The 14,532-nt window shown below is 40.4% G+C and overlaps 1 protein-coding gene across 1 annotated transcript in view; it reads right to left on the minus strand.

The window, feature by feature from the left end:
• zranb2 (zinc finger, RAN-binding domain containing 2) overlaps window positions 1-14,532 on the minus strand; it is a 49,211-nt gene that overhangs the window by 32,140 nt on the left and 2,539 nt on the right. Inside the window, exons 2-4 of the mRNA XM_041207960.1 lie at window positions 5,068-5,120; window positions 1,584-1,692; window positions 1,130-1,212 (exon numbers count right to left, since the gene is read on the minus strand). Coding sequence (XP_041063894.1) covers window positions 1,130-1,212; window positions 1,584-1,692; window positions 5,068-5,120 — 245 coding nt within the window. The remainder of the gene's footprint in view (window positions 1-1,129; window positions 1,213-1,583; window positions 1,693-5,067; window positions 5,121-14,532) is intronic.

Raw genomic sequence — 14,532 nt, forward strand, 5'->3', positions numbered from 1 at the left:
CCCACTACCACTAGAGCTGTATCTTGAGTGCCCTACCATCCATTCTTAATTAGCACATTCGTTTAGATAATATCACTACCTTCAACACCTCTGTGTTCTTTTGTCTGTGACATCTTTTGATTATCTGCTCCAACACTGCTTGCTTGTCCCTACAACCACACCACCCCCCTGCCAACTTCTCTTCCCCCCACCTCCCCCCAACCTTAAACCAGCTTATATTTCACCCCCCTCCTTATATTTGTTCATTTCTGTGGAAGGGTCATGAAGACTCGAAACGTCAACTCTTTCTTTCTCCGCCAATGCTGCCAGATCTGCTGAGTTTTTCCAGGTAATTCTGTTTTTGTTTTGGATTTCCAGCATCCGCAGTTTTTTGTTTTTAATATCTTCTCCATCCCTAATGTATCAAACCTCTTTAGAGCTTTAAAGATTTTGATCAGGCCTCTTCTCAGTTTTTTCTTCTGGAGAAGGCAACAGCTTACTCAATATTTCCCAGTACATGTTCTGGCATCATTATCGCAAATCATTTTTGTACTTTCTCCAGTGCTCCTATATCCCTCTTGTGATATGGAGACAGAACTGTGCACAATTTTCTGAGTGCAATTTAACCAAAAATCTATGCCACTTTAACATAGGCCAGGATTTTCCAGCCCTGCCGTGGCACGACCCATTGCAGGGAATATGGTGGGCTAGCCAAAAGTCCATTGGCTTACAGTGGGAGCGGAAGATCCTAGCGGTGAGTGGATTAGAAAACCCTGAACACAAATTCTCTGCTTTTGAATTCTACTCCTCTAGAAATGAACCCTTTGTTGAAACACAGATTTTAGCATCAATGAATCAGCCCTGCTTGGCTTTGTGGAAGGGTATGGAAAATCTGCGTGGCGAACAGAATTCAGAACAAAGACTCCAAGGTTTCTTTCATGGTTAAATCTAGATATTGGACTATTTTCTTTAAAATGACTTTCGTCATTGCAAGTTAGACCGATTTACAATTTTTAAAAAGAAGTCAGACTGAACATGGGAGATATCAATTGAACTCATTTATATTTTTGAAAATAGTTATACCAACTGAAAGATCCTTAAAGTGGCTTTTAATAACAGTGCACTCTAATACTGTATTTTCGAATCTTACCAGTCCTTTCTTCTAATTTGGCATACTTTGGAGTGTTGCACATGTTGCATTCTGATCTTCGCGCCCAATTCACATTACCACAGCTAAAAATTAAAACTTAAATCATTAGTATCAGTTATATCAGCATATATAAACAACCCTGGATTCTATGACTATTTTCACAAAGTGAATTTGAATAGAAAAAAAACCTAGCACACAACTAAGAATACAAGCATTTTCCTAAACCTGAATTTAAGTTTCAATCCAGAACTTTTCTTTTACAGTTAAACCGAATGCTTAAGCAAGGCCTGCAAAGTTCTTTACGGTCTTCTGCTCTAACTCACCCTGGCCATCCAACATATTTACACATAATTAGAAATACTGCAGTCTTCTCAGTTTACTTTGACTAACTTACTATTTAAGATACACACTGTCAATACAAGATTTAATACAGTATTACAGATGATAACCTTACGTTTTACATTGCCAGTCATTGGCACTGAAAAGGCCACGGCTCTTTTCTGCAAGAGTCTTTCCAATTTCTGTTCCTCCAGCCTTCATGAGTTTTGCTTCACATGTTCTTTCTAAAAAAACGTATAAAAATACTACAATCAAAATTCTCATAAAATTGTGACATTCTCATGTTTTAAAATCAAGTTTTAATGATGATTTCCAGTCTAGCATTCTGTCACATGCTGTGACAAGAGATACACTTGGAAAATTAAATTAGACAAAATGTAAGTATGATTTGACGTTTAATCAGGGCCATTTGTATAATTTATTTACAAATTTACAATTTGTACCATTTACATCTGCTGGATAAGGGTGAAGAGAGAAATATGGATTCTCCCAACAGCAAGTACCCAGAGATGATGAGCCATGTAAAGGTACTGAGTTACAAATTTACGTACCTGTAGTAAATCATCTCTCGAGCTGAGGGTCCAGCTATCACTTTCTAGTTGAACAACAGTATGAACTGGTGATTGTAACAATGAGCTTTCTCAATGTGTGCACAGAATACTATGATCACACATGTATTGGTATGCAATCACCTTTTCAGAAGAGCTGATATGCACTCTAGCAAGGCGAGGCTATTTGTAAACCAAACTAACTTATTTCACATATAATCTAACTGAAGAGAACAGTTTTACAATACAATAACCCATTCTTTACTACTTGCAGAATAAAATACACACTTTTGTCATTATGGCAGGAACTCACTTTACAAGTTAGTAGTTCCTAAACTAATCATCAGCATTCTTTTTCTTTCTCACAGGCTACATGCATTCACGCTGCAACTTCCTTGTAGCCTCTCTCAATGGAGAAAGGGGCATTGTGCCTGGCTGCTCCAGGCACAGAATGTTCTAGACTTAGTCTCTGGAGAGAAGAAAAAGGCTAACATTTGAACTCAGTTCCCTTTTGAAAATTGGCTCACCTAGCTGCAAAAGTTAACACCTGATTCAGGGCTCTTGTCGCAATGGATTCATATTCCAAAGCACTTTATAGCACAGATGGAGGCAATTCAGCCTTTCACGCTTATATTGGCTCTTCGGTAGAGCTATCCAATTAATTCCCTTCCACTGCTCCTTCCCCATGTCCCTGTAGATTTGTTCCTTTCAAATACTTAACTTAAATCTGTGTCTCCCATCATCTTAAATCGGTGTCCTGTGGCTACCAAACCTTCAGTCACAGGAAACAGTTGTTCTTTATTTACTCTATCATAGTTGTTCAAAATCTTGAAAAGCTCGTATCAAATCTTCTCTTAACCATCTCTGCTCTTAAGGAGAACCCCAGCTTCTCTATCTAACATAAATCCCTCAACCCTGGCATTATTCTCGTAAATCTTGTTTGCACTCTCTCTCTCTCTCTTTGACATCCTTCTTAAAATGTGGTGCCCAGAAATGAAAAGAATATACCAGCTGAGGCTTAGTCAGTGTTTTATAAAGGTTTGCAATACCTTCCTTCTTTCTAAACTCATCATTCCCATGTTAGATAGAAAAGAATTGTTATCTTTGCCAGAACTGTATACTTGTAGATAGAGTTAAAAAAAACTGAAATAACTAAACCTATTTTCATTATACATAAAAACTGAAGAGGCCTAAGTCATCAAAATAATGAAAAGGTTTAGATGAACAAACTATCTAGAAGAATGAGCAAGGAACTAGAGAACATTTACAAAATATCCACACTAAAGCATAGTTAGAAAATGTCACTAGATAATGGACATGGGGAACAGGGTCTCAAAGATAAATGACTTAAATCCAACTTGCACCTTTAAAAAGTTGAGAAGCAGGATTGAGGTTTGTAACAAAATAGCATCGTTTAATTTCGCTCACCTTAACTTATGTATTTCCATGGGTGTTAGCAATACCTAAATCAGGGGATCAAAATTAGGATGGGAAGATTTTTTTTTAAATTATTCATTCACAGGATATGTGCATCGCTGACTGGACCAGCATTTATTCCACATCCCTAGTTGCCCTTGAGAAGGTGACGTTGAGCTGCCTTCTTGAACTGCTGCAGTCCATGTGGTGTCAGTACACCCACAGTGCTGTTAGGAAGAGAGTTCCAGGATTTTGACCCAGCAACAGTGAAGGAACAGCGATATATTTCCAAGTCAGGATGGTGAATGACTTGGAAATTCCAGGTGGTAGTGTTTCCATCTACTTGTTGCCCTTGCCCTTCTAGATGGCAGTAGTCGTGGATTTGGAAGGTGCTGTCTCAGGAGTACTGGTGAATTCCCGCTGTGCATCTCGTCAATGGTACACACTGCTGCTGCGTGCCGGTGGTGGAGGGAATGAATGTTGGTGGATGCGGTGTCAATCAATCCAGGCATGGGTTGACAAGTGGCAAGTAACATACGTGCGATATAAGTGTCAGGCAATAACCGTCTCCAACAAGAGAAAATCCAACCATTGCCCATTGGCGTTCAATGGCATTACCATCACTGAATCCCCCACTATCAACATCCATGGGGGTTACCATTGACTTTGTCAGGACACAGTACCTTGGGCACCTTGCAGTGCTTTGCTTAGGTGGTCAGTATTGATGTAGGGCCTTAATGGCAAGTTTCAGCTGGCTATTCTCCAATGGGACGTGATGGCCAAACTTGATTCCATACTTGCAAGGAAAGAGCATTTTCAGACCTCATGAGCATAAGTGTGCTATCATAGCAGTCCATGTCCAAATGCAGCAAGACCTGGATAAAGGGCTGCTTTGTCTTGGATGGTGTCAAGCTTCTTGAGTGTTGTGGGAGCTGTACTCATTCAGACAAGTGGGGTGTATTCCAGCACACTCCTGACTTGTGCTTTGTAGATGGTGGACAAGCTTTGGGGAGTCAGGGGGTGAGTTACTTGTCACAGGGTTCTTAGCCTCTGACCTGCTTTTGTAGCCATTGTATTTATATGGCTAGTCCAGTTCAGTTTCTGGTCAATGGTAACCCCCATGGATGTTGATAGTGGGGGATTCAGTGATGGTAATGCCATTGAACGCCAATGGGCAATGGTTGGATTTTCTCTTGTTGGAGACGGTTATTGCCTGACACTTGTATCGCGCGTATGTTACTTGCCACTTGTCAACCCAAGCCTGGATCTTGTCCAGGTCTTGCTGCATTTGGACATGGACTGCTATGATAGCACACTTATGCTCATGAGGTCTGCAAATGCTCTTTCCTTGCAAGTATGGAATCAAGTTTGGCCATCACGTCCCATTGGAGAATAGCCAGCTGAAACTTGCCATTAAGGCCCTACATCAATACTGACCACCTAATCAAAGCACTGCAAGGTGCCCAAGGTACTGTGTCCTGAAAAGCAATCAATACTTTAAGAAGGGGAGGGAAGAAATTTGCAAAGAATATTTTACCTAAACTATCACACGAAAATCTGTCCAAAAAAATGTACAAGTTATGATAAAAGACTGGATTTAAGGCAGTCGCCTGAATAAAATCTAACAACATTTACCTTTTCCACATCTGTTACAATTTGTCCTTCTTGCAAAGTTAACATTTCCGCATCTAAAGGAAGAAATATAAAAACTATGGATGAACAGCTTGCTCCCAAAGATACATGTTAATTCAGAAATCAATACTATTCATTTCAATCGGACTTTAGGTGGTTTCTATTTAGAAGTCACTATTTTTTTTGGAAGTACCTTATTACATTTCTTCCACAGACTGATCATGAGCAGTAAGCAGAATACTGCTCCTTATCTATTTTTGATGGTTTCAGCTGCACTGAAAAAAAATGTTTAAAAGTACATATTTTCCAGTAACATGCAATGATCTGGAGATACGGTAAGCAGTTTTGTCATTATAATAGGCCATAGCTTCTGACTAGCATTGGAAAGCGCTGGCCTGCAGAAATTAGAAACAATAAATACCTACTTACCTCATCTTGAAAAGTACATGCCAATTCCATTCGCTGGAGCTGCTTGGGGCCTGCATCGAGACTCCTCGCAGGTCCCAGCCAAATTTTGCTCCAGAGGACTCAAGGAGGCCATGCCCTCTTTTTTTAATGGCACTTGTTGTTGCAATGCAGCTAAGTTTAAAGGGCCAGGGAAATTGACAGGCTGGGAGAAGGTAACTGTCTAAGGTAAGTGCATATGATTTGGGGATTGGGGGTATCCAGGGGCAGTCCGGGTGGGATCCTAGGGTATTGTTTGGGTGGGGTGTGTGTGGTTCTGAGGTCGGGGCAGAGGTTGCGGGATGAGGTGAGAGATGGACATCCAGGGGTGTTGGGTGGGAGTGTGTGTGTGTGTGTGTGTGTGTGTGTGTGTGTGTGTGTGCGTGCGTGCGTGCGTGCGTGCGTGCGTGCGTGCGTGCGTGCGTGCGTGCGTGCGTGCGTGTGTGTGGAAGAGAGAGAAAAAGAGTCCTGTGGGATCAGTCTGGGTCGTTGCAATTGTTACTCAGAAGTTAGAAAAAGTTTTAATTCTTCTAACTTTTTCTGAGTAACTATTGGTTCCCAGCGCAGCATAATTGTCCAGGGGAAATTTTGCACTTCTGGGTAATCGCTGTGCAAACCCTCACCTGGGAACTTCCCAGGGGGATTCCCCCAAACATCTTTGGGGGATTCCCCCGAGCATCCTCATTGATGCTGAGGAGCTTGGAACTTATGGGCTATGGTTACAGTATTTTCTCTTGACATGCAAGGAAATGATAAGTGGCAACAATTAACTACTTCCTCCAGTAAACAAGAGTTTTACATTTTGAAATTAAAGTCATTAATTCCCAATGACACCGTCTTTGAAAAAGACATTATTTGTTTCTCCACAACAGTGACTCTAAACAAATAACACATGCATTTTCATTCATTTTACTGTGCAGATAAACTGAAATGAACTAGTGCTGGAATTGATAGTATTTTAATATTGATAAACAGTGTGATTAAAAAGTTTGTGGAACTGTAGCTCCATGTATAAAGAGCAAATATATTTTTTTAGGTAAAAGGTAACATAATTAAATAATTAATAAATATATTTCAGGACAACCCTGCTGACAGAAATATGAAGATCTATTTCTTTAAAAAAAAGTAAATCAATGCTCACTAAAAGTAAATCAATCCAACTTACTACCTTTAATATTTCCAATTATTAAAATCTGTACATTATTCAACTGTAATAAATAAAAGTCTCCTATAGCACTCAGCAGCATATAAAACGGCAATTGATCTCCAATCCAGGAGCACTGTTACTATATATTGAACAGTTTAAAATTTTATTTTGTACTGGTGCTGAAGCAGTTGAATAAATCTCCCTGGCTCAGTCACTCTGCAGCAATGCAATATTAGTAAGAAACATCATCATTCTGAATTAAATTAGTCAATTTTAAAACAATTATTTTTGGAATGTGGGTATTTTAAGAAAAATTAAAGAACAGGAACTGAGTATAGAACTTAAAAAAGGGCAAATGTGAAAAATGAGGAAATAGCAAACAAATTGATTGGCGGGAGGAGGGGGTAACATTATACGACACTAGAGGAAAGGGGAACGCATTTAAAAACACAAAGATAAATACATACATAATAGCAGCAAACAAATTAATCATGGGAGGATCCTAAATTGATTAGCAAGCCAATCAAAAATTACTTGCACAGATTTTGCAAGGAGAAAGGGGGTTGACTTGAATGAACAGAACTTACAAAAACATATTAAAACGGCAATCAGAGGAGTTAAAAATACACAGCAACAGAAACCAAGCTCTTTCAGTACTTCCACAATAACAGGACGCTAGTTTAAATCAAGCTTAATTCTCTCTATAGCCTCATCCTACCCCATCTCTAACATCCCTAGTGCTACAATATCTTAAAACTCTCAGCTCCCGACTTTGACTTTTTGTACATTCACTACTCTCTTCGTTTCACCATTGGCAGCTGTGCTTTCAGCTGTCTCAGCTGCAAGCTCTGGAATTCCCTCTTTAAACGCCTCTCTGCCTCCTTAAAATCCACCTCTGACCACGCTTTACACCACTCCTCTCCTGTATCCACTTTTAACTTTCTTATATACCTGTGAAGCATTTCAGCATTTTTTTCTAAACATTAAAGGCATCATACAAATGGAGTTTGTCATTCTAGTTAACCTCAAGGCTGTGACAATTCAGGACAAATGTTGGGTATGGACAGAAAATGATGGATAATCATTGCAGGGATTGCACCTCTTTGTGTGGGGGGAGGGCTTGGTATCATAAGACCATAAGACATAGCAACAGAAATTAGGCCATTTGGCCATCGAGTCTGCTCCACCATTCAATCATGGCTGATAAGTTTCTCAACCCCATTCTCCCAACTTCTCCCGTAATCTTTGATCCCCTTACCAATCAAGAACCTATCTATCTCGGTTTTAAGTACACTCAATGACCTGGCCTCCACAGCCTTCTGTGGCAATGAATTCCATAGATTCACCACTCTCTGGCTAAAGAAGTTTCTCCTCATCTCTGTTCTAAAAGGTCTTCCCTTTACTGAGGTTGTGCCCTCGGATCCTAGTCTCTCCTACTAATGGAAACATCTTCCCCATGTCCACTCTATTCAGGCCTTTCAGTATTCTGTAAGTTTCAATCATCCTTCTAAACTCCATTGAGCATAGACCCAGAGTCCTCAAACGTTCCTCATGTGTTAAGCCTTTCATTCCTGGGATCGCTCTCATGAACCTCCTTTGGACCCTCTCCATGGCCAGAACATCCTTCCTGAGATACGGGACCCAAAATTGCTCACAATATTCTAAATGTGGTCTGACCAGAGCCTTATAAAGCCTCAGCAGCACATTCCTGCTTTTATATTCTAGTCCTCTCAAAATAAAAGCCAACATTGCATTTGCCTCCCTAACTACTGACTCAGCCTGCAAGTTAACCTTAAGAGAATCCTGGACTAGGACTCCCAAGTCCCTTTGCACTCCAGATTTCTGAATTCTCTCCCCATTTAGAAAATAGTCTATGCCTCTATTCTTCCTACCAAAGTGCATGACCTCGCACTTCCCCACATTGTATTCCATCCGCCACTTCTTTGCCCATTCTCCTAACCTGTCCAAATCCTTCTGCAGCCTCCCTGCCTCCTCAATACTACCTTTCCCTCCACCTACTTTTGTATCATCTGCAAACTTAGCCAGGATGCCCTCAGTTCCTTCATCTAGACCTTATCGAGTAAGGTGCCCCAGGTTTTGAGACCATTAATGTTTCTAATTTGCATAATAACTTAAGGCACAGAAATCAAAAGCAAATTGCTCAGGTTTGCAGATATGTTAAACTAGGACGACAGTGAAATCAGAGAAGGCAGGTCAAAAAAATTACAGCAGAGTTGGATAAAACACAAGTGGGCAGAACAATGACAGACAAAACAGGTAATATATACACACACACACACATAAACATGAAGCTGAAAGAAATCTAGGATGCTCAATGTGTGCAACCATGTAGAGGATATAAAAAAAAGGAAATGTTAAACTGCACAGTCGAAACAGTAGAATACAATTCAAAAGACATCACAATCTTTGTTACTACATTCAGTTCTGGGTGCCAAGGCACTGCACTAATGGAAGCAGTGCAGAAAAAAGTCACAAGACTAATTTCTATTGTTAGAGCTTTGAACTAGGAACGGCAGAAGAACTTAGCAGCTTTGAAAGAGGTGTCTAAGTGGTGATCGCACAGAAGCATGCAAGACAGTAAACAATATAGAAAATGCAAATGGAAGCACCACCTGAAAGAGTAGAACCAAGGGGCCACATATTCGAAACAAGTAAAAAGGTAAATTTTGGACAGATATCAGTTATTCGTCAGTGATCAGTAGAGCACTTAACGTAAAATCCCCCAGAATAACTTAAGAATCAACTGGATTCTGCACTTTACTGGAAGGGGTGACTTTAGGCTCATTCTAATGAATGAACATGATTGTCAGAATGTGATCTTCTCCCCTGCTTTTCTCCCCTTAGTTTTCTCTCTCAAGCTACACGTTTCCTTTTGCCCAAAGTTCCAGCTGTTACAATCGAGGTCGACAAGATTATTATAGTTTGGGACTGTAGCTTTAAATTTAGGCTCAATGAAGGTGGTTATGTGACTTGCTCTGAAATCTGCCTGACAGTAAGCCTGAGTGGTTTCATTGTTAGAGATCAAAGGAAGGTTTAGATTGTTATACTGAGAAGGCACAAAGTACTTATGCATGGAAACAATGGCAGCAGTCTCAGCATTTACAATGAGTAGATTCTGACTCTCCCAAAATCCCAGAAAGGGGTTATGGTTATCAGGTTGCAAAGAGTTATGCTGTAAACTGCCCATTTACTTCTAGGATGAAAGGGAATTGGGATCAAGGATAGCTAATTAGCATTTCTACCTGGATGCAAGCTTAATGTAATGCCATAGGGAAGAGGACAGAGGAAGCCATTTTTGAGATCAGGTTACAGGCTTCCCTATAAATCAATACCCATCAGACAGACAACAGAGGCTCCACGTAGTCAGCAGAGAGAAAAGGCTGCTTGACTTTGCAAGCTATCACAGCTGTATATGGGAGGGAGACGTCTCTAGTTGAAGAGGTGCATCCTGCAGCATTTTATGGATTCTGGAAGACTTGTTCTGGCATGGTCAGGGCAAGAATCATCGAAACAAACTTCCCTGCTACTGGTGGTTTTAAGAAACTCTCCAAAAATTGAGGACAGAGCCTGGAGACGGTCATTCAAAGTTACCACTCGGCAAAATGGAGATACGGGAACCCACGGGAAGCTGGGAGTAGCTGTGGCCTGTTTACTAAAAGGAGAGTGCAATGGGTGAAAAGTATACAACGGAACTGTCACTTTCTGCAGTTAAAGTATGACTCATCTACAAAAAGAAGTGTTTAGTCACATGTGTTCAGTCATTTGTTATTGTAAAAGTTTTAAAACATGAAATGTTGTCAGGTCATTCTTTCAGCTAGTAACTTTTTAAGAGATTTGAACTTCCAGTTATCAATCCCTTCTGAGATCGTAATACAGTTAAGCAGGGATGGCCTTAATAAATGCTGAATCATAAGAAACGAAGAGATAAGAACAACCATGGAAATTTACAGCACGGAAGAGGCTTTTTGGTCTATCGTGTACACACTAGCTGAGAAGTAGCCATCCCACTTTCCAGCTCTGCCTTGTGAGATCTACCAAGTACTTTGAAAAAAAATTATGAAGGTTTCTGCTTCTACCACCTATTCTGAGAGTTCCAAATCTCCACCACCCTGAGTATAAAATCCTTCGAATCCCCTCTAAACCTCCTACCTCTTATCTATGTCCCCCCGATTATGGACCCCTTAATCGAGGGAAATAAGGCCTTCCTATTCACTCTATCTAGACCCCTGACTTCAGTCTTCCCTCAGCCTCCTCTGTTCCGAAGTAAACAACCCTAGCCAACCCAATCTTTCCTCATAACTAAAATTCTTCCACCGCCATCCTTGCGGGTCCACATACTCTGCTTGCTGCTGTCTGCCATCCCCTCCCATGCTGCCCCATCCCTAATTCCTCCAGCTAGAGTAACTTCGTTGTTATGCTCCCTTTGACTTCTGTCTTTCTTTGCAGTAACTGCTGTCCCGCCCCAACACCATTGTCTCCACCAACCCTTGACAGCTGTTATGTGCGTGCTGCAATCCAGTCCTCCACATATCAATCAGTCTGTCAATCAGAACAGCGTGGCCAGACAAAAAACCCCTATTAGGATTATAAATAGCTAAGGTCCCGGTTCTGATCTTTGTGGCACTCCACTAGTTATAGACTGTAATTTGAAAATGCCCCATTTATCCCTACTCAGCACTTCCCGGCTGTTAATCAATCCTTAATCCATGCTAATATATTACCCCCAACCCTATGAGCCTTTCTCTTGTGCATTTAATGTGGTACATTATCAAATGCCTTTTGGAAATTCAAGTATACCACATTTACTAGCTTTCTTTTATCCGCCTTACTAGTTATATCCTCAAATAATTTTGATTTATCTAACATAACTGCTCTTTTGTATAACCATGCTGACTCTGCCTAATCATACTATGATTTTCTAAGTGCATTGTTCAGTCTTCCTTAATAATAGACTCTAGCATTTTGCCAGCAACTGATGTCAGACTAACTGGCTTGTAGTTCTTAGTTTTGCATCTCCCTCCTTTCCTGAATAGAAGTATTACATTTGCTAACACCAATCCTCTGGGACAGTTCCAGGGTCAGGGCAATTTTGGGAAATCACAACGAGTACATCCACTGTCTCTGCAGCTACCTCTTTATAATCATAGGATGCAGGCCATCAGGTACTAGGGATTTGATAGCTTTTAGTCCCTTAAGTTTCTCAATTTTTTTCTCTATGCTAATATTAATTACTTAAATTTCTTTAATTTTAATTACTTAATTTCCTCACTCTTATCAACCCCTTGGTTAGTCTCAGGTTCTCAAGCCTGTAAGACAGCTTATGGTCACTTCTCACCATTACAGCTTGAACAAAAGTGTGTTTTCATAAAAAAAATAAAAAACTGCAATGAAAAATAACCGGGGAGGTAATTTTTTACTCTGTTGTGAAGAGAGCCACGTCTCATCGCATGGTGGGTGGACGGGGCCTTAGCTTCTTCTTGTAAAGGTGGGGCGGCTAAAAGGTGACAGTTATTGGGATACAGATGAACAGTTGTGCTCATGAATCAGTAAGATGAAGCATTTACTAATTCTTCTCTTTACAGGGGATTTAAACATGCTAGCATACCTGACTGTTTTCCATGGTTCTTTGCCGATTCCATTGTTGAAAGTCAACTGGGTGAGTAGTTTGTTTTTGGCAAAATGAACAGAAATAAATGTTGAAAAGGTACTTGCTAATTTTAGAAGTCAAACTCAAAAGATCAACTTACACAGTGTAATAAGGTACACATAGGGCAGGCCATTAAAAAAACAAGTCTACTGCTGGCTTCAAACACAATATTTATGCATTTAATAAGTTCCTGAAAATTCCAAAATGACTTTGGAGGGATGGAGCGGCTGTGCAAAACAAGCTGCCGTGTAACTTTAGGTAAAATCCCATGTTCTAAAATGAGACACATAAGAAAGAATGAAGCCACCAACAAATGCAGGCAGCATTTAGAGGGAAGGGTATTTGGAGCTAGGTGCTGACTAAGTGAAAGAAACAGTCTTTCCTTCCCATTCTCCGCCTCCCATCCCTCTGCAATGCAACCACTACCCTCTGGCTCCCATCACATCTTACAACATACCATTAAGTTTCCCTACTTCATTGCATTTCCCCCACTCTTCCTCCCTCTTCCTCTATTCAAACTCTGTCTGCTTTTCCCCATCATTAAGCTTCCACACACCTCACCAAAACCCTGTATTCACTTCCATTTACTCTTTAATATTCCAAAAGGTGAAGGATCCTCGCAACCTCAAGCAGTTTCTCTCCTTGCCTCAGAGGCATTACTTGCTTTAAGAATTCTTAAATAATCAAATTAAGCCAAATAAGCTGCGTCTGTCAATCTGTCTTTTCTCTGTCTCTCACAGGTGTACACAATTAACATTAATCTGTCAACAAAACATGGAGATGATTACCTTCAAAAATGTAATTTCTCTCAAAAAAAAGTTTAACATTAACTGCAGACATACAATCTTCCAGATCATGCCGTGTTCAGCTTAATATGCTTTCTACAATTGTTAGGACATAAGCAAAAGCTATTCTATTCTCATTTTTGACACACAAGTTGACTTATTTAAAAAAAAACACAAATATTACTTCAGTGTCCTACCTTAGGGCAAATCTATGTATATTACATTCCTTTTCCTTCACCCATCAACACAAATGCTTAGTATTCCATTCTCATTTCAATTCACCCAACTGCTCATTACCCTATTACTTACCCCATTACTAAATTTCCTCCCTTTACAACTATCCCAAATATCTCCCAAAAATATTTTCTTTCCCATAGTCACACCAACAACTCTCACTTCCCAAACCTATATAATTACTCCCAGTCCTGCCTCAGCTCATCTGCGGCTGAAACCCTCAATTATGCATTTGTTACCGTTATATTTTCCTACTGCAACATACTCCTAGCCGGCCTACATTCTACACTCTGTTGCACGTGTTCTAACCCACACCAAGAACTGTTCACCCGCCACCACTGTACTGCATTGATCTACACTGGTTAACTAGGAGCCAATGCCTCACTTTAAATAAGTTCTCATCCTTGGATTCAGACCCCTCCGTTGCTTTGCCACTCCCTAGCTTAAATCTCCTCCATCTCCACAACCCTCCAAGAAAGATGCGCTCCACCAATTCTAGCCTTTTGAATATCCTTGATTACAATGGCTCCCCCGCCTTCAGTTCTGGAATTCCCTCCATAGCCCTCTCTGCCTCCCTTTTGGAAAGGCATCCTGAAAACTTCTCTTTGACCAAGCCTTTGGTCATCTACCCCAATATCTCAATTCGATTCTTATATTGCTACTGCAAAGCATCTTGGGATTTTTGTTTTACATTAAAGGCACTATATAAGAACTTGTTGCTATAGTATCAGTCTGTAACAAAACAGAGCTTCTCACCTATCACACCACACATATACCTTCATACACACACACATACAAATAAAATATACACACAAACTCCAAATTACAAGTTCAGATAGTAAATTTTGAATAGTTAACTTCATACATACTTTGAAACTCAGCACTTTTTTTATTCGATCTTAATTTGAGGTAAGGCCAGCATTTATTGTTCATTCCCATTTGCCCTCGAGGTGGTATTAAGCCAAGAATTTGACCCAGCAACAATGAAGAAACAACAGTATATTCCCAAGTCAGGATGATGCGTAGCTTAGAGGGGACCTTGAAGGTGATTCCGTTCCATGCATCTGCTGCCCAATGTTGATCTAGCTGGTAAGGGTCACAGGTTTGGACGATGCTGTCAAAGGACCCTTGACGAGTTGCTGCAGTGCATCTTCTAGATAGCACACACTGCTGCCACTGTGCTTCAGTCA

The sequence above is a fragment of the Carcharodon carcharias genome, chromosome 16, assembly GCF_017639515.1.
Source record: "Carcharodon carcharias isolate sCarCar2 chromosome 16, sCarCar2.pri, whole genome shotgun sequence".
Taxonomy (NCBI): Eukaryota; Metazoa; Chordata; class Chondrichthyes; order Lamniformes; family Lamnidae; genus Carcharodon; species Carcharodon carcharias.